The following is a 20,335-nucleotide window of genomic DNA, read 5'->3' as shown; positions in this document are numbered from 1 at the left end:
GGGACCGCGTATACCATGCAAAGCTGTGGGTAACCAAGGTAGCCTCCCGCGCTCTGGCGGGTCCCAGGAGGGCGCCAAGGCGGAGGAGCGCTCTCTGCCCCGCGCCCAAGGGACCGCAGCTTGGTTCAGTCACCGGGTTTGAAAGGGAGTGCCCGGTCTGCCACGAGCCAGGCTGTATGCTCCAGGGACTCCGGAGACCCTGGAGAAGCTCCTCAGAGGTCTCCACCTTCTGCCTCCGACCGGGCACGAGTCTGCACGATGGAGCATCACCTGCACGCAGCAGCGTCGAAGAAGAGGCGTGTCCCCATCTTAAGGAGGCCAAAACTGAGGATCAGACGGTACAGGGCCCACAGCGAGTCCGTGACGGATTTAGGGTTCAAATCCCTTTACATAACAACGGCAAAACCACTAAAAATCACAGCAGCTAACCTTTGTCCAGCGCTTACTGCGTTCACAGCACTTGGCATGCATTGTCTTATTTCATTTTGTCAACACCTCCAAGGGGTCAATCCTTCTCTCTCTCTCTCTCTTTTTTTTTTTTTTTTTACAGATAAGGGGCTGTTAGGTTTTGAGGACTCCCGCAAGGCATAGGGTGCTGGAATTTGAACACAAGTCTGCTCAGAGCTTGTCTCCAGCCTGTGGGGGAAGCTCCGGTGCCTTTGAATGACAGTCCGTTCCAAGAAAGCCTGAACTTGCAAACATAGGGAGAAAATGAATTGTTTTTGTTTTTTTTGAGAGGAGGTCCCGGGAGGCCCAAAGGCCTCCACCGCTCCCCGCTTTAACGTGGCTCCCTCTTTTCCTTTGGGTTCCCGCGCGCGCAATCGGGGGACCCGTGGGAAAAGGGAGAATTCCTAAAGAAGGAAAGGCGAGCGAAGCAGACCAGGCAGTTTCCGCTCCGGAGGGGGGCGCCGGTAGGCCTGGACCCCGCAGCCCCGGGGGCCGCCGGGAGCCCCGCCCCCTCGGCCCCGCTCCCTCCCCGGGCGCAGACCTCGGCGGTCACGTGACCGGGCCCGGCGGCCGCTGGGGCCGGAGGGCGCGGCGCGCGGACTCTGCGGCCAGGCCAGGCGCGGCCCGAGCCGAGCAGGCCGGAGCCGGCCCTGCGCCTTGGGGGGGGCGTCGCTCCGCGCCCGCCCCCCTCCCCGCCCCGCGCGGGGCGCACGCGCGCTCCTCTCACCGCCCCTCCCTCCGCGCCGGGACCCCTGGAGGGCTGCGTGTGGACATGGCCAGCGACGCTGTGCAGGTAGGCGCACCTGCGTTCGCAGCCGCCCAGCGGCCAGCTGGCGCCGGGGACCCCCGCCCGCGCACCGCCGGAGATCCCGGGACCGGGGCGGCCAGGGCGGGTCCCCACCTCCCCCAAGCGCTAGGCACCCCCTCCCTGGGCCGGCACCGTGGAGCCAGCGCAGTCTCCTCGGCAGGTGGAGGTACGCACGGGGGAGGGTGGGGGAACGAGGGGAGTCCTACAGCATCCCCAACTCCGCCCTTCCCTGAGAATTAGAGGGGGCTCAGCGGAGGCTCGACTTCGGGTGGCTGTGGCTAGCTGGGCATCCAGGTGCCAGTCGACCCTGCCGCTCGCTCCCTCTCCCCGGCGTTCGGTTCTCCGGCAGGTGCCGCTCCACCTGAGCAGGTGCCTGGAGCGATGCCCCGGGAAGGGCGCAGGCCACCCGCCCCATTCCCCCCACCCTCCCCCACGCACAACAAAGCTCCAGCGGCACCCCCACCTCCGGACTGAGCTTTACGATGTTGGCGACGCTGCAGATTGGCACCTGTTGGCGGAAGTGCCAGAGTCACCTCTTTAGGTCTGGGGACCAGGGACCCACACAGCCACTCAGCTGCCAGGTGGAACCTTATCCCAGGATTCCAGGTGGGGAGTGTCCATGTCAATGAACTGTGGATTCTCTTTTACCTGGAATCCTGCCTGGACTGGGTTCACCCCACAACCCACACATCAACACACACAGAGGCACAGGTGACTGACACCGACGTGCCACCCACCCAGGTTCTCCCCGTGCCACCTTGTGGACATCACAGCCTGAGAATCACCTTCCCTGCCTGTGGTAAGCAGGGCCAGAGTGACTTCTGAAACCTCTTTGGGTCAGTGACCCAAATCTGAGACACATCCTGTACCTCTGGTGCCCCCACTAGTGCCTCATCAGCTCTCCATCGTCCTGTGGTTGCTGTGTAACTGGGTTCTCATCTCCTTCTGCACCTGCCCCCACATCCCCTTTGTGTCTCCCCCGTGACCCCCTGTCCCCCACCCCAGTCCTGCTGATGGCCTGCCAGCCTTGCCGAGGAGCTGGGCGTATCTGGTGTTGCCGATCACACAAGGTCAGACCTTGGGGGCTGGGGAGGGCCTGGGTCCCTGCCTCTACCCCATCAGCCCTGGGAGGACAGTGTAGGACTCCCCTGGCACATGCATGTGTTTGGCATGTAGCAGATATGACCTGGACAGAGACTGTGATTCCTGGAACGAGGCTGGACCCTGCGCCCTGGTCCCCTTTCCCGTCTCCTGCCTGCTCTCTTGCCCTAATCTGTCCCCCACCCTGTCCTGGTCATTCCTCTCTCGTGGCCGCTTGGGTCTGCTGCCCCTGTCCTTCTGTCTGTCCCAGTGTGTGTGCCTGTCTGTTCTGTGTCCGGCAAACGGATGTCCTGTCCGGATTCCAGAAACGCCCAATGCATTGAAATCTCCGGACATGGGGTCTAGATCCCTGGTCACTCTAGGAAGAGGGAACTTGTGGGAGGTGGACCCTCTTGACCTGGGGGTGGGGGGGAGGTGTCTTCTGCTTCTTGGAGGGTGTTGGGGATTCCCCAAGGCCAGGCCAGGCTCCTGATTCATGGGTTCATCTCGTTGGCCCTCAGGTGACCCCTGCCCTGGATAGGAGTGAGTCACCCAAGGAAGGAGAACCCAGGAGGCCCAGCCTCCCTCTTTCCCTCCTCTGCATATTCTCAGCCCTCAGCTGCTGTAGGAGGTGGGGCTGAGCGATCCTGCTCCTCCCCTCCCCCTCCCGCCTCCCCCTCCAGACTCCCCTCATTCGAGCTGGCCCTGCTCCTGGCTGTACCCCTGCTCTGCCTGCTGGGGACAGGGTGGGGCTGGGTGGCCGGTGGGACCTGGTTGATAGCAGGTGGTAGTAGGTGACCCTGGGTTTAAATTCCAGAGCTGTCACTTCCTCATGATGTGTCCTAGGCCCAGCGCCATTCCCTCTTTGAGCCTTGGTTTTGCCGTCAAAATAAAATTAAAAAAAAATGTAGCCAAGAGGGTTTTCACGGTAAGGAAGGACGTAGACCAGGTCAGCCCCTTGCAGGTGGGGCTGCTATGAAATCCTTACCAGTGGTCATGGTCAGCAGTTAGGGTGTGAGTCTGTGTCCTTTAATCCAGGGTTTCTAAACCTCAGAACTATTGACATTTGGGTCTGAATCATTCTTGGAGGTGGAGGCTCTCATGTTTACAGTGGAATGTCAAGCAGTTTCCATGAACTCAACCCCATAGAGCCTAGTAGCAGCCCCAGTTATGACAACCAACCCAGAATGTCTCTGGATATTGCCAAATGCCCCCAGAAGTGAGGTGGGAGTGTTGGCAATCCCCTCTGCCATCGAGAGCTGCCGCCGCCATCCCTCTGAGCCTCCGTCTCCTCACCTGTAAAGTGGGAGGGGAAATATGGCAGCTGCTCAGGGTAAAAATGAGGGGTCAGTAGGATCACGGGAGTGACACTTTAGGCCTGAAGTAACTCTTCTCTGGGGGCAGCTGCCCTTAAAGTTGATTGAGAGTGAACCCTGACTTTCCTCATCTCTGAAATGGGGTCTCACCGTGGTGGCAGATAATATACGCGGGGCTCTTCCTGCCTGGCTGACAACTAGCTCCGATTCTGGGCACTCTTGTTGGAAATCTCACTTCTGTCTCCTGCTGGCTGTGGGACTTTGGGCAAGTTAGGTCACCGCCCCAGGCCTCGGTGTCCTCATCTGGAAAACAGAGTGATAATAGCACCTCCTGCAATGGCATTAGTTGACCTGGCATGCAGCTTGTAGTGACCACCATGGTTGTTAATAATCTTACTTGAGCTTGAGTGGAGACACTCACACCCCAGCCCTGCAGAGCTGTCTCCTCATGATGGGGGCCTCAGGGAGGTACCGCAGGGCCGGCCGGGCCCCCAGGCCTCCAAGCTGTGGTCAGCAGCAGCAGGCAGCTGAGCTGAGAAGAAGCCGGAAGTTGGGACAGGAAGGGGGCTGGGCCGCCCGTGTAAGCACTTGTGGGTGTTGGTATATAAGTATATACAGGGGGTGGGGGGTGGGCACACACTAGCCAGCCTGTGATACCTGCACATGCCTGTAGGTGTATAAGAGTGTTGTGGGGAAGCTGTATACGTGGGGAAGGCTGCTCTTCATGTCCACACTAGCTGGCCTGTGTGTGTGTGCCTGCTGTGTACACCTTGGGCATCCTCAGGACAGGGAGCAGAGGGACCACCCCTGGGTTGACCCCAGAGAAGCAGGCTCAGCCCTCGAGTGGGGGCCGAGAGGAAGGTCCTCTTGATGCCCCAGAGCCCCAGAGCTGGCCTTCGCAGGGGTTGCTGGGAGCCAGCAGGAAAGAGGAAGTAGCAGGCGAGAGGCCCTGGCAGGGCAGAGGTTCAGGAAGAGGGCGGGGCCCTCAGCCGGGACCCAGGATGGCGGAGGCTGATCCCCCTTTGGACCGGGAGCTGGAGGTGGGGGCTGGGGTCCTTGTGGGGAAGGGGCAGCAGAAGAGGACCCCAAGTGGCACAGGCTGGAGGGGCCCTGCCCTCGGTACCTCTCGGTTTTGGACTGAGGGGAGGACGTGGGGTGCTGGCTTTGGAGTTTTCTGTTTGAAAGATGAGACTGTTTGGGGCCCTTTGGGCTTCCAGGTTGGGGAAATAGAGGAGGAAGGGAACAGTGCTCTGCTCTTTAGGGTCCCAGTTGTAGACAACAAAAGGAGGGGAGATGGCACTTGGCCCCAGGATCTCCAAGTTTGGGAGTATAACAGGGAATAGACAAAACCTGTCTCCAGGCCCTCCTAGTTTGGGGGTACAGCAGGGAATAGACAAGGCCTGTCCCTGGGTCCTCCTAGTTTGGGGTTACAGCAGGGAATAGATGAGGCCTGTCTCTGGGTCCTCTTAGTTTGGAGGTACAGTAGGGGATAGACAGAGCTTGTCTCCACACCCTCCTAGTTTTGGGGTACAGCAGGGAATAGACGAGGCCTGTCCCTGGGTCCTCCTAGTTTGAGGGTACAACAGGAAATAGACAAGGCCTGTCCCTGGGTCCTCCTGGTTCAAGGGTACAGCCATGAGGCGAAGGAACCCGCTCTTGGGACCCCCAACCTTGTGGTTTGGGGAGCATCACAGGCTTGCCCTTGACGCTTCCTCATTTGGGGAGCAGTAGAAGGAAGATGGAAGCTGCACTCAGGCCCTCCTAACGTGGGGCATAAGGGAGCGGAGATGGGGCCTGCCTGTGGCACCTCCTAGTTTAGGGGGGCAGCAGAGGGGAGAGGGAGTCTGCCCTCAGGACCTGGTCATTTGGGGGCAACAGAGGGAGACAAGGCCTGTCCTAGGGCCACCCTAATTTGGGAGGACAGTGGAAGGAGAGACAGGGCCTGACCTTGGGGACCCTGAACTGTGGGGACCCAGTGATGGGGTAGTGGAATCTGCCCTGCAGGATGCCAGTGCATGAGGACAGAGGGAAGGAGACTGAACTGTACCTATGGTCCTCTTGTCTGAGGGGACAGCAAGGAGAAGGCCCTGGCCTTGGGACCTCACAGTTTGGGGGTGTCAGGAAGCAGGCACAGGGCCTTGTCTCACCTCCCAGTTTTGGGGGACCATCGGAGGACACGGAGCAGGCCCTGTGTCAGGAGTCCCACACCAGGAGAAGGCCGGGCCAGGCCGGCTGAACGTGGTCTGCACCCCCAGAGTCCCCCTGGCCCCACTGACCCTGCTCCATCCCCCGCAGAGTGAGCCACGCAGCTGGTCCTTGCTGGAGCAGCTGGGCCTGGCGGGTGCCGACCTGGCAGCCCCTGGGGTACAGCAACAGCTGGAGCTGGAGCGGGAGCGTCTGCGGCGGGAGATCCGCAAGGAGCTGAAGCTGAAGGAGGGTGCAGAAAACCTGCGGCGAGCCACCACCGACCTGGGCCGTAACCTGGGCCCCGTGGAGCTGGTGCTGCGTGGCTCCTCACGCAGGCTTGACCTGCTGCACCAGCAGCTGCAGGAGCTGCATGCCCACGTGGTGCTTCCCGACCCTGCGGTGGGCGTGCATGGTAAGCCAGGCTTCCCTGGGGTGGGGGATGCGGGATTGGGGGCCTCCACTGCCCAGGGCTCACCCACTGTGTCCCAGAGTAAAGCCAGCTAGCCCATTGCCACTGACCCCCAGGGAGACCCACTCGGTCACGGCAGCTTCCAACCTGAAAATGCAGGCGGCTGCTATTACTGCTGACAAGTGCTCAGTCGTGTCCAACTCTTTGTGACCCCATGGACTGTAACCTGCCAGGCTCCTCTGTCCAGTGGAATTCCCCAGGCAAGAATACTGGAGTGGATTGCCATTTCCTTCTCCAGGGGATCTTCACGACCCAGGGACTGAACCTGCATCTCTTGTGTCTGCTGCATTGGCAGGCAGATTCTTTACCAGTAGTGCCACCTGGGAAGCCCAAATACAGGCAGACCAAAGGCCAAAACCAACACCCAGGGAAAGGTACACATAGTCACACCCACAGCTGGACAACACCAAAGGGCTTACATGGTATCACACAAATATCCAGACTCACAGTCACACCCACACCCGGACAACACCTAAAGGCTCCAACTAATTAAAAAAAAATGTTAATTGTGATAAAAAAACAAACATAATAGCACCTGAAAGTATCACAGCATTGTTAGCTGGCTGTTGTTATTGCTTCTGTTTAGACCCCATGTTTGTGACCCCATGGACTGCAGCCTGCTAGGCCCCTCTGTCCGTGGGATTTTTCAGCAAGAATACTGGAATAGGTTGCCATTTCTTTCTCCATGGTATCTTCCCAACCCAGGGATTGAACCTGCATCTCCTGCTTCACAGGCAGCTTCTTTACCACTGAGCCACCAGGGAAGCCCCTTAATCACCTATGATCCAATATAAAATAAAAAGTTTTGGGGAAAAAAACACATTACAGAAAATTCATCATTTTTAAGCATACAGCTCAGTGGTATTGAGTATTTTCACATTTTTGTGCAAGGAATCTGCAGAACTTTTTCACCTTACAACTAAAAAAAAAGATGTAACACACATCACATCAGTAGCCAGAGACCCTCACACACAGTCACGCCAGCACCCAGACAACTCTAAGGGCCTACCCTGTGGCTCAACGGTAAAGAATCTGCCTGCAGTGCAGGACATGTGGGTTCGATCCCTGTGTCGAGAAGATCCCCTGGAGAAGGGAATGGCAACCCACTCCAGTATTCTTGGCCTGGGAAATCTCATGGACAGAGGAGCCCGGCTGTCTATACTCCATGGGTTGCTAAAGAGTCGAACATGACTGAGTGACTAAACAATAGCAGCACTATTCTGTGAATACCCAGAGACTTCCATACTGCCAACCAGCACCCAGATAAATGCACACTCAGTCACACCAACACATACACAAAACCTAAGGACTCACACATGCTCACACTAACCCCCAGAGATTCAGACACACAGAGCTGCTGTGACAGGTGTTTAGCAACCCATGAACAACCTGAGACTTACACACACAACGGGACAAGACCTGAAGACTCAGCACCACTTAGCCCAACACCCACACACCACTTCAGTGTGTCAATAGCTGGAGGCTAACACTATCAGATCAACACTTGGAGATAATGAAAAAGAATTCAGCCAACGCTCAAAAACCTCATCCTGTCACAGCTGTACCCAGAGTCCCTCTGATGGTCATACCACTCTCAGGATATTCACACAGAGCTGTGCCAATCTTCAGAGACACATATGTCCGGCTGTTCCAACACTTGGACACTGTCACACCAGTGCCAGGAGATCTGAATGCGCAGTTGTGCTGACAGTCACAAATGTGCACAGAGTCATCCCCATCACCCAGAATCTCACAAAGTCATTCTAACACCTCGCATCTTACAGTTACACTAGCACCTGGGGAGACACACACTCAGTTACGCCAACACCCTGAAGGTCATAGACTTAACCACAGCCACACCCACTGACGCCTACACAACCGTGTAAATCGTTGGGGTATATATACCTTCTCTACAAAGGTATATGCGGTCACACCAAGGACACACACACCTGTGTTCATTCACGCTGGTCCTGCCCCGGCCCTGAAAGGGTTTCTATGAGGGCTGGTGGGGAGTGGGCCCTGTGGCCCCTGGCCCCCAGCTCTTCCTCCTCCAAGGCCCAGGGGTGGATCCTCTCAGCTGGGGCAGAACCACCTGGGCAGTTGGAGAGGAGGGCCGTGGTGAGTCTGCCCCATCCACCCCTCCAGATGCCCCCCAGTCCCCTGGCACAGGCGACTCCGCCTGCTCAGCCACCAACCTGAGCCGCGTAGCTGGTCTGGAGAAGCAGCTGGCCATCGAGCTGAAGGTGAAGCAGGGGGCAGAGAACATGATCCAGATGTACAGCAACGGCAGCACCAAGGTGGGAGCAGTGTGTGTGCACATCCCTCTGTGTGCATGTACACCTGCGGGCGCATCACAGGCTGGAGGGTGGGGTGGGGGGCTGGGTGGTACCTCCATTTGCCCCCCAGGAGGCTGGGGCACTCTGGGTTGAGGACAGAGGGCTGTTGAGTGACTCTGCAGCAGGAGAGTGGGCAGCTTGGGTGGGACAGATAGGAAACTGGATGACTGTGGGTGATGTCAGATAGACACATGGCAGAGACTGCCCCCCCATACTCAGTTACCCCCAGAGACAGGGCAACATGCAGCCTCTCACTGCTGGTGGCATTTCTGACATGTACACACAGATCAACGCCTAGATGCACACATGTTACTGTTTAGTGGCTCAGTCGTGTCCGACTCTTTGCAACCCTATGCACTGTAGCCCATCAGGCTCCTTTGTAAATAGGATTTTTCAGGCAGGAATACTGGAGTGGGTTGTCATTTCCTCCTCCAGGGGATCTTCCCAGCCCAGGGATTGAACTCATGTCTCCTGCGTTGATAGGCGGGTTCTTTACCACTGAGCCACTGGGGAAGCCCAGATGCACACATACTATCATCATAATACCTAGAAATACACCCATGCTCATAACAGCATCTAGAGACACACAGTGGCATATTACTACTGAGACACACACATATACTGTCATAACTCTAGATTCACAGCAGTAACAACGCTCAGAAACACGTGGAGGATAACCACCACAGTCACCTCTAGACATAGACACACACCATCATAGAACACCCAGGACACACAGCACAGGCCAACAGGACACCTAGACGCACAGACACACACATCATCAGTTTTTCACACCTAGAGATCAGAGTTGTCATACAGACGTACCCCCAGTTGTACCAACACCAAGTACACACTCACAGGTTGGCAGCAACACCCAGAGACACTTATACCCACGGCAGAGTTAGACCTACAGCTAGAGGCCCAGAGAGCATCCATGCCTGTGAGTGCACACACAGATGTGAATATTACACAGGAGGACACAGACCATGCAGAATTTTTTTAACCTTTTATTGAGGTGTAACAAATGGACGTCAAGTACAGAAAACCTAAGTGTACAGCCAGTGAATTTTTATCTGGGTACCCACCGCCCTTACTGAACTACAGAACCTTTCCTGTCACCCAGAAGTGCCCTCCTGCCCCCTTCAGTCAATACCCAGTCTTCTTTCATCACAGATTGGCAGTGACTGGCTTTTTTAAAATTTATTGTATTTATTTTTGTTTTGGGTTGCTCTGGGACTTCATTGCTATGCTCAGGCTTTCTATAGTTGTGGAGAGTGGGGGGCTGCGCTCTAGTTGCAGGGCATGGGCTTCTCATTGCAGTGGCTTCTCTTGTCATGGAACACAGGCTCTAGGGTGCGCAGGCTCAGTAGTTGTGGCACATGGGCTTAGTTGCCCTGCTGCGTGTGGAATCTTCCCGGAGCAGGGATAGAACCTGTGTCCCTTGCATTGGCAGGTGGGTTCTTAACCACTGGACCACCAGGGAAGTCTGTCAGTGCCTGGTTTTGAGCATAGCACCAAGTCGATGGAAAAATCCACCACCAATTCCTGGCACTTGTACACACATAGGGTCCTTGGCTATGCCCAGTCAACCCTGTAGCTTGAACTGCACACACCAACATCAGGACCCTGCTTCCTGCGACTGCTTACAACTGTCTCACATCCAGTCACCCTCGGACTCACCCATGTGGCTACAGGCAAGGCTACGCCCACCATGGGGAACACTCACATACGTATGCCATTCTAACAGCTGACAAAGTTACAGTGCCTGCCGGTGCCAGGCATAGTTCTAAGCCCTACACACAGATTACCTCCTTTAATCCTCAGCCCAGTGGTGGTTGGTGCTGTTGGTACTCCCCTTCCTGCAGATGAGCAGACGGACCCAGAGTGGTTGAGCGGCTTGTCCAAAGTCACACAGCTATTAGGTGGCAGCTGTCCGGATTCACATGCCACAGGCTCCATCTCCCAGGAACACATTCTGTCATACCCACACATAAATGCTCAGTCCCCCAGAGCCTGCCTGGGGTGGACACCAGGACGGGTAGTCAGCCCCCCACCTGCCCAGTCTCTCCCTCATGGCCTGTCTCTGCCATCAGGACCGGAAGCTGCTGCTGACGGCCCAGCAGATGCTGCAAGACAGTAAGACCAAGATAGATATCATCCGCATGCAACTGCGCCGGGCACTGCAGGCTTGCCAGCTGGAGAGCCAGGCGGCCCCAGACGAGGCTCAAGGTGAGTCCATCACCCTGAGACAGCCTCCCCTGCATTCCACCTTGCAGAGTTCAGCTCCCAGCCCCACAAGGGGTCCCTTTCTAAGGCAGGGAGGTGGGGGCTCTGACTCACCATGCTAGAATGCGTTCTGACCTTCTCTGGGCCCCAGTTTCCCATTCTGTCCCGCTCGAGATTTGCATGTGATCAGTTATTGGCAAACTACAGCTCTTGGACCAAATCTGCTACTGCCTTTTTTTGTTTGTTTTGGAAATACTGAAAACCCAGCCGTGCCCATTCATTTACTGTCATCTACGACTGCTTTTGCATTGTGACAGTGGAGCCAAGTAGTGACAACAGAGCTTGTGGTCCACAAAGACAAAAATATTTACCCTTTGGCTCTTTTTTAAAAAAATTATTCAGTTTTGGCTGTACTGGGTCCTCGTTGCTGTGTGAAGGCTTCTCATTGCAGTGGTTTCTTTTATTGTAGAGCATGGGCTCTCGGGCTTTGGTATTTGCAGCTCGTGGGCTCTAGATCACAGGCTCAGTAGTTGTGCAGCAGGTGTTTAGTTGCCCTGCAGCATATGGAATCTCTCTGGACCAGGGGTTGAATCCACATCTCCTGTATTGGCAGGCAGACTCTTAACCACTAGGCCAACAGGGAAGTCCTACCCTTTGGCTCTTGATGGAAAAAACGTGTGGACCCCTGGGCTAGGCAGTTGCCTTGCCGTGTTGGCCCCAGTAATACGAAACTGTGGGTGTCCACAGCATGTGTGTGTTTCCTGTGTATCTCAGTGTCTAATGCCTGAGGATGTCTCAACCCAATTGTCATCCTGAATTTGAGACAGGCTGTATTGTATGCGTCAGTTCTGCAAGTATCATGTGCAGAGCTGACTGTACTAGTGACGTTTGTCAGTGTTAATGTGGTATTTGCCATGGGGACCAGAGTTTGTACACATGCCCCATAACTATGAGAGTTCCTGTGTCACCATGAGAGTGTGTCAGCTGTTGGTGGGTGTTGGTGTGTTTGGGCTGCTCCACCACAATACCACAGACTGGGGATGAGGAAGCATGTAAACAACAGATGTTTATCTCTCACTGTTCTGGGGGCTGAAAGTCCAAGATCAAGGCCTTGGCAGATACAGCGTCTGGTGAGAGCCCTCTTCCAGATTCATAGATGGCTGCCTCCTTACTGTGTCCTCGCATGGTAACTTTTGGTGACAGCCTAATTTTGTCCCTGCAAGTGTAAAAGTCTTGATGACTCTCTGGGCACATATGACAAAAGTCTTGGTGGGTGCCACACAGCTGTGGGAGAGTGTGACTGTAGGAATGCTTGAGTCTGAGTCTAGGTCATCATATGGGACCTCAAGACTGTCCTTGAAATCGACAGCCGTGGATAAGCATGGCTGTGACCTTGTGTCTGTGGGTGATAGGTTTCCTGCACCTGGGTGACAGTGTGTCCTTGTACCTCTCCCTGTTCCATTGGGTGACTGTGGCTGTGTCCTGTGTTGGGCTGTGGCTTCGTCCCTGGGACTTCACTCTGAGCGTGAAGCCAGCCTGTTTCCCTGTGACACTGGGTCACTGTGTCTATGAGTATTGTTCATGCTGCCCTGACTGTGTGACATCGTGACAGCATTTCTTTTAAAGATTTTTTTTCAATGTGGACCATTATTTTGTTCTTCAAGAAAAAAAAAATTTTATTTTTAATTGGAGGATAATTGCTTTACAATATTGTGTTGGTTTCTGCCATACATCAGCATGAATCAGCCATAAGTATACATATGTCTTCTCCCTCTTGAACCTTCCTGCCACCCCATCCCATCCCTGTAGGTTGTCATGGAGCACTGGTTCGAGCTACCTGCGTCATACAGCAAATTCCCACTGGCTATCTATGTTACACACGGTAGTATATATATGTCAGTGCTACTCTCTCTATTCGTCCCACCCTCTCCTTCCCTCACTGTGTCCACAAGTCCTCACTGAATTTGCTACAACACTGCCTCCATTCCATGCCTTGATTCCCCGGCTGTGAGGCACGTGGGACCCTCACCCCCAAACCAGAGATCAAATCTATACTGCCTGCACTGGAAGGCGAAGTCCTAACCACTGGGCCACCAGGGAAGTCCCGTGCTGGCATTTCTTTGCCTGTCCCTGTGCCTTATCTGTGTGGTAGTTGTGACTGTGTTGCTGTGACCCTCCCTGGGCTGGAATTAGAGCCCTGGGAGTTTTGCCATTGTGTGACTCTGTCCTGACTCAATGGACAGGGGTTTGGGTAAACTCCAGGAGTTGGTGATGGACAGGGAGGCCTGGCATGCTGCGGTTCATGGGGTCGCAAAGAGTCAGACATGACTGAGCAACTGAACTGACTGACTGACTCTGTCCCATTAGGGTGTTTATGTTTTGTGACTTTCCCTCTGTCCTTGTGACACTGTCTCTTTGCTGGGAGTTGACAAGGTGTATAGGGCTTCCCAGGTGGCGCTAGTGGTAAAGAACCCACCTGCCAATGTGGGAGATGTAAGAAGTGCAGGTTCAATTCCTGGGTTGGGAAGATCCCCTGGAGAAGGGAATGGCATCCCACTCTAGTATTCTTGCCTGGAGAATCCCATGGACAGGGGAACCTGGTGGGGTTCCCCTGTCCATGGGGTTGCAAAGAGTTGGACATGACTGAAACGAGAGCACACAGCACAGCACAGACAAGATATATATCTGTGTCTATAATATTGTCTTACCCGTGTGACAGTGTCCCTGTGCGGCAGTGTGATGGCATCTTTGTGAGAATGTGTGGGTATGTGTGTTCCAAGGCCTACAGTGGTGACAAAGTGACAATGCGATTGTCACCCTCTGAGTGACAGTCTGATGACATCTATCTGACACTGTTCCTGTTCCTCCAACTACATTGTATTTCATGGTGTGGGTGGTCACCATTCATTTACTCAGACCCCTACTAGAGGAAATGAGGTATCTTCCAATCTTTTGCTCTTAAAAAAAGGCTGTGAATAACTACGTATAATACATATCTCAGGGGAAATTTCCTGGCAGTCTAGTGGATAGGACTCTGCACTTCCACTGCAGGGGAGGGGGGTGCAATTCAATTCCTAGTCAGGGAGCTAAGATCCCACATGCTGCATGGTATGGCCAAAAAACAACAACAACATATATCAAGTTGTTTCTATGGGATAAAGTACCTGAACTGGGATTGCTAAATCAAAAGGCAGATAAATTTATAATTCTGACAGAAATCGCCAAACTGCCTCCATTGGAAAGCAGCTTGTGTTCCCATCTGTTCCTAAGTGTGTGTTTCATTTTTATTTATTTATTTGGCTGCACCGAGTCTTAGTTGTAGCACACAGGATCTTCACTGCGTCATGTGGGAGCTTTCTTTGCGGTGCACAGACTCTTTATTTGTGGTGCACAGGCTCAGTAGTTGTGGGGACATGGGCTTAGTTGCTCCGGAGCATATGGGATCTTAGTTCATCCAGGGATCAAACCCACTTCATCCATTGCAGTGGAAGGCAGATTCTTAACCACTGGACCACCAGGGAAGTTCCCGAAGTATGTGTTAATTGTGTGTCTGTGTATAAGACTGCCCCTGGGTGGCAGCTTAACTACATCCCTGGGACTGGCTCTGTGGGTGATGGTGTCTGGATAAGAGTGACAGCATCCGGGTGCATGTGTGGCTCTCTGCCCGTGGGTGACAGTGTGACTGTCCCCATGACCCCCTACCTTGGGAGGAAGTTATGCTTTTTGATGGCTATCTGTCTCTGGCCAGTGCTTGTTCCTACAGATGGCTGCACGTCTCTAGAACCAGGATGGTTGGACCCGGGGCTCAGGCTGGCCTCACTGCCTCGTGTCTCACGCCCACAGGGAGTCCAGACCTGGGGGCAGTGGAGCTGCGCATCGAGGAGCTGCGTCACCACTTCCGAGTGGAGCACGCGGTGGCCGAGGGCGCCAAGAACGTGCTGCGCCTGCTCAGCGCCGCCAAGGCTCCAGACCGCAAAGCTGTCAGCGAGGTGAGGGGCGGGTCGTCGATCCGGAGAGGTGGGGCTTCAGCTAGGGGTGAGGACTCATTTTTCAAGTCGGACCCAGATGATTTGAGGGCTTGGGCTTCCGGGGAGTAGCTCCAGGTGGGACTTAGCCAGCCTGAGGGAGGGGCGTGCCGGATCCCGCCCCCAGCCCGGCCAGGCTTCTCCCATCTCAGGCCCAGGAGAAGCTGACCGAGTCCAACCAGAAGCTGGGGCTGCTTCGTGAGGCGCTGGAGCGGAGGCTTGGGGAGCTGCCCGCTGACCACCCGAAGGGGCGGCTGCTGCGCGAGGAGCTCGCCGCGGCTTCGTCCGCAGCTTTTAGCGCCCGCCTGGCCGGGCCCTTCCCCGCCACGCACTACAGCACCCTGAGCAAGCCTGCACCACTCACAGGTGGGTCCCGATACCTCCCCTGGCCTCCCCCGCTCCCGCCCCAAATCAGGACCCCACCCTCGTAGCTCTGGACTCCTGCCCCTCTGAGCCCCCAGCCCTAAGAACCGCAACTGGGATCTTCATTCTCCCCAGTCCTGGACTCCCATCCCACTATCCCCTCCCTTCTCTATTCACCTCAGCCCTGTAGCCCTGAGCCCCATTTCCCCACGCCAGACAGACCCATGGACCCTAGACTTCCTACCCCACCTTGCCCTCCCAGAGACTCTTGCCCTTGTCTCCCCATCCTTGATCCCTGAGTCAAGAAGATCCTCTGGAAATGGAAATGGCAACCCACTCTAGTATCCTTGCCTGGGAAATTCCATGGACAGAGGAGCCTGGTAGTCTGTAGTCCATGAGGTCGCAAAAGAGTCAGACACAACTGAGTGACTAAACAACAACAGCAATAACAGCCCCATCCTCACTTTCCCCACCCCTCCCTTAAGGGCCCTGTCTTCTCTCTCCAGCCAGAGTCCCCAATTTCAGTCTCATAGTCCCTCACTCTCAGAACCCTCAGTCCTGCACCTCTGACCCCCCACTCCCAGACTAGCCAGCCTCTCCCTTCTTAGATCCCTCAGCCACTACCTCCCCAGACCAGTCCTACCGTAGACCCCAGTCCCAGTGTCAGACCTCACACTAGCCTACCGAATCCTACCCTGGACCCTCCAGTCCTACCTGGCTCACTACTTCCTGGACCTCTGGCCTACACTCTGAACTGCTCTTCTGTCACTAAACCTCAGCCTCTAGAGCCCTTCCCCAGACTGCCCCACCCCTCCCCCTTGTCCCCTGTTTCTCACTTCTGGGCACAGCCATCTCTGCATCAGGCCCCCTGCCTCACTCTGATTGTCCCTCACCAACTCCCACTTGCATGCTGGCCGCTTCTGCACATGCCCACTTCACCTGCACCTGCTCCCCTCGTGCTGCCCCAGATGTAACCCACCCCATGAGCCTGCCCCTCTCTTAGGGACCTTGGAGGTGCGTGTGGTGGGCTGCAGAGACCTTCCAGAGACCATCCCTTGGAACCCTTCACCTTCGGTGGGGGGGCCTGGGACCCCTGACAGCCGCACCCCCTTCCTGAGCCGTCCTGCCCGAGGTCTTTACAGCCGAACTGGAAGCCTCAGCGGCAGGAGCAGCCTCAAAGCGGAAGCCGAGAACACCAGTGAGTGGCACTGATGTCCGGGAGGGGTGAGGTGGGGTAGGCTAGGGGTGGTCCCTGATTTCCCACATTGGTAACATTCTGAAAAAGCCGTTCATCACACTCATGAGGATGGATACTGTAAAACAGAGCAAGATAAAATAACAGGTGTTAGGGAGGATATGGAGAAGCTGGAAGGCTTCTACACTGTTGGTGGGGATGTAAAATTGTGTGGCTACCATGGAAAGCAGTGTGGCAGACCCTCAAATAATGAAACATAGAATTACCACAAGATCCAGTATTCCTACTTCTGAATTTATACTCAAAAGAGTTGGAAGCCAGATCTCAAAGAGATTTTGGTACACACCCATGTTCATAGCAGCATTATTCACAGTGGTCAAAAGGCAGAAGCAACCCAGTGTCTGTTGATGGATGAATGGATAAACAAATTGTGATCCATCCATGCAGTGGATTCCAGAGAAGTCTATTCTATAGAAATGGTTTCTATTCTATAGAAATACATCTATAATGATAATAAATTTTATGTTATAAGTTTTACCACAATGTGAAAAGAAGTGAATGCACACGTTTAAAAGTATGAGTAAAAGAAGAATGACACTAAAGTAATTGCCTATGTTACCACCACCCAGGTCAAGAAATAGAATTCTCTGGATTTTTCAGCCTTAAAAAAGAATATTCTGAAACATGCTACAACATGGATGAACTTGAGTACATAAGTGAAATAAGCCAGTTGTAAAATGACAAGTGGGCTTCCCTGGTGGCTCAGTGGTAAAGAATCCGCCTGCCAGTGCAGGAGACACGAAGTTTGATCCCGGAGTCAGGAAGATTCCCTGGAGAAGAAAATGACAACCCACTCTGGTATCCTTGCCTGGGAAACCCCATGGACAGAGGAGCCTGGCGGGCTGCAGTCCATGGGGGTCACAAAAGAGTCGGATATGACTTAGCAACTGAGCATGAGGGATACTTCTTGTCTTTTTGTTGTTGTTGTTTAGTCACTAAGTTGTGTCTGACTCTTTTGCGACCCCACGAACTGTAGCCCGCCAGACTCCTCTGTCCATGGGATTTCCCAGGCAAGAAAACTGGAGCGAGTTGCCATTTCCTTCTCCGAGGGATCTTCCCAACCCATGTCTCCTGCGCCTCCTGCATTGGCAGGCAAATTCTTTACCACTGAGCCACCTGGGAAGCCAACAAGTAGTATAGGATTCTACTTATATGAAGTATCTACATTGGTTACATTCATAGAGATGGGAAGAATAGTGGTTGCTAGTAGTTGAGAGGGAGGGGAAAATGGAGAGTTACTGTTTACGGGGGACAGAGTTTCAGTTGGGAACGATGAAGAGTTCTGGAGATGGACAGTGGAGATGATTACACAACAGTGTAAATGTACTTGATATCACTGAGCTGCATACTTGAAAATGATAATGATGGTAAATTTTATGTTATGTGAGTTTTACCACAATGTGAAAAGAAACGAATGCACCGTGTATAAGTATGAATAAAAGAAGAATAACAATAGAGTAACTGCCTATGTTACCACCACCCAGGTCAAGAAATAGAATTCTCTGGAAGCCCTCTCATGCCCCCTCCTCAATTCCAGCCCCTTCCTCTGTTCCAGAGGTAGCTACTCTCCTCACTCTTACCGTTATCATTTCCTCACTTTTCTTTGTAGTTTTAGCACCCATGTACCATCTCAAAGCAATGCAGTTTAATTTGCGTGTGTTTGAACTGCACATATGTGGAATCATACAGAATGTATTCCATGGTAACGGCTTCTTTTATTCAACATTGTGTGGGAGATTTATTCATACCGTTGCATGAAATTATACTTCATTCATTTTTAGCCCAGTTTAATTGTCTTAGACTGAGCCATATCAAATTGCTGTCTTTTTTTTTTTTTTAGGTAAAAAATAGTTGAATATAAGAGATTTCATGGTTTAGCTAATAGCCCTATATTGCCATTTATATGTTAATTCATAGACAGATGTTTCTAGTTTAGAGCCATTACGTAAGCATTATATTTATGCATCTCTCAATGTATACTTGCTGGCATTTTTTTAGAGTGAATACTTAGGGATATATTGCTGGTATTTATATATAGAATAAAAGTGAATTTGGATCCCTGCCTCACACCACACACCAAAATCAACTGGAGATGGATTGAAGGGCTTAATGTGAAAGGCAGGACTGTAGAGCTTGGTCAGATAGCATAGCAGACTATTATAGGGGAAGAGAGGATTTTTTTTATTAAGAAGATATAAGAGAGTACCCTCCTCCCCAGAATCTCCTGACACTCTCCCCCCACCCCTGTTCCAGATGAGGTGAGCACTGTGCTCAAGCTGGATAACACAGTGGTGGGACAGACATCCTGGAAGCCGTGTGGCTCCAATGCCTGGGACCAGAGCTTTACCCTGGAACTGGAGAGGGTGAGTTAGGTTGGGGAGTGAGAGGGCTGGGAGGAAGAGGGGCTTGGGGCCTTAGGCACCACAAGTGACAGCCCTCTTCTTCCCTAAGGCACGGGAACTGGAGTTGGCTGTGTTCTGGCGGGACCAGCGGGGCCTGTGTGCCCTCAAATTCCTGAAGTTGGAGGATTTCTTGGACAACGAGAGGCATGAAGTGCAGCTGGACATGGAACCTCAGGGCTGCCTGGTGGCTGAGGTACAGCCTGACCCCCACCCTGAGAAAATGCTTTCTCTTTTGACTGTGCTGGGTCTTCGTTGCTGCTCGGGCCACTCTCTAGTTGCGGCACATATGGATTTCTAATTGCATTGGCTTTTCTTGTTGTGGAACACGGGCTCTAGGGTGCGTGGGCTTCAGTAATTGCAGGACACAGGCTCAAGAGTTGCAGCTCCCGGGCCTCCAGAGCACAGGCTTAGCAGTTGCAGGCTTAGTTGCTCTGTGGCCTGTGGGATCTTCCCCGACCAGGGATCAAACACGTGTCTCCTGCCTTGGCAGGCGGATTCTTCACTGCCAAGCCACGAGGAACACCCGAAAAAATGCTTTTTGTGTCTCTTTCTCCTGGTTTTCTAGAAGGGGAAGGTGTGTTTTCCCCTTAGTCTCTGAACCTTGATAGGAAAGTACATATAATTAGTCCCATGATGCGTGACTAAAGTTGGGATTGGTTTCATTCTGAAACAAGGTATTAAAAAAAAGAAGAAATAGCAAAATGTCAAGCCAGAAAAGAAAAGCAAAACCAGGCAACGTATTATGGGGATTGCTATGAGAGCCACAGTTGAGCAGAGAGAGTCCTTCCCCAGTGCTATCAGGGTTAGGGTCTTCATCAGGGGAGCCCACCCCCCAGCCTTGGCACTGTGGACATTTGGGCTGGATCATTCTTGGTTGCAGGACTGCTCTATGTACTGTAGGGTACTGAGTCACATCCCTGGTCCCCACCCACGGATGCCAGTAGCAATCCCGCACAAGTTGTGACAACTAAAAATGCCTCCAGACATGGCCAGCGTCCCCTGATTGAGAGCCCATAGTCTAAATGACATTCCTAGCTGACCCCTTGCCGTATGGCCAAGCCCTGTCCTAAGTGCTGTGCTGGCACTGACATAAATCTTCACAAGAACCCATGCAAGAGGGACCATTGCTAGTTACGTTGGACAGAGGACGAAACAGACACAGAGAAAGAAAGTCACTGGCCCCCTCATTTAACCAGAATTATTCTCAGAAATTCTTTAAATTTGCCCCTAAAATACTAATGTACCCTGTTTTATGTATTGGGCTGAACAGGAAGTTCATTTGGGTTTTCTCTTAAGATCTTATAGAAACTCGAAAAAACTTTTTGGCCAATCCAATATACACACACACACGTATATAAATTGCTTCCCTGGTATCTCAGATGGTAAAGAATTTGCCTGCAATGCAGGAGACCTGGGTTCAATCC

The 20,335-nt window shown here is 53.4% G+C and overlaps 1 protein-coding gene across 4 annotated transcripts in view; it reads left to right on the top strand.

The window, feature by feature from the left end:
• The first annotated feature begins 1,002 nt into the window (after window positions 1-1,002).
• The window catches only part of PKN1 (protein kinase N1), a 28,501-nt gene continuing 9,168 nt past the window's right edge, over window positions 1,003-20,335 (top strand). Inside the window, exons 1-9 of one of the 4 annotated variants that reach the window (XM_081501342.1) lie at window positions 1,003-1,421; window positions 5,947-6,250; window positions 8,453-8,604; window positions 10,734-10,869; window positions 14,710-14,855; window positions 15,044-15,257; window positions 16,258-16,452; window positions 18,763-18,872; window positions 18,961-19,104. In XM_081501342.1, coding sequence (XP_081357468.1) covers window positions 8,572-8,604; window positions 10,734-10,869; window positions 14,710-14,855; window positions 15,044-15,257; window positions 16,258-16,452; window positions 18,763-18,872; window positions 18,961-19,104 — 978 coding nt within the window. In that variant the 5' untranslated portion in view covers window positions 1,003-1,421; window positions 5,947-6,250; window positions 8,453-8,571. Of the gene's footprint in view, window positions 1,422-2,179; window positions 2,326-4,629; window positions 4,692-5,946; window positions 6,251-8,452; window positions 8,605-10,733; window positions 10,870-14,709; window positions 14,856-15,043; window positions 15,258-16,257; window positions 16,453-18,762; window positions 18,873-18,960; window positions 19,105-20,335 lie in introns of those variants that run through there. The other 3 variants (XM_081501341.1, XM_081501339.1, XM_081501340.1) reach the window with 3 other exon arrangements.

The sequence above is a fragment of the Giraffa tippelskirchi genome, chromosome 6, assembly GCF_054371585.1.
Source record: "Giraffa tippelskirchi isolate mGirTip1 chromosome 6, T2T-mGirTip1v1.2.pri, whole genome shotgun sequence".
Taxonomy (NCBI): Eukaryota; Metazoa; Chordata; class Mammalia; order Artiodactyla; family Giraffidae; genus Giraffa; species Giraffa tippelskirchi.
The sequence above is the reverse complement of the archived record's forward strand: the minus strand, read 5'-3'. Positions and strand labels throughout refer to the sequence as shown.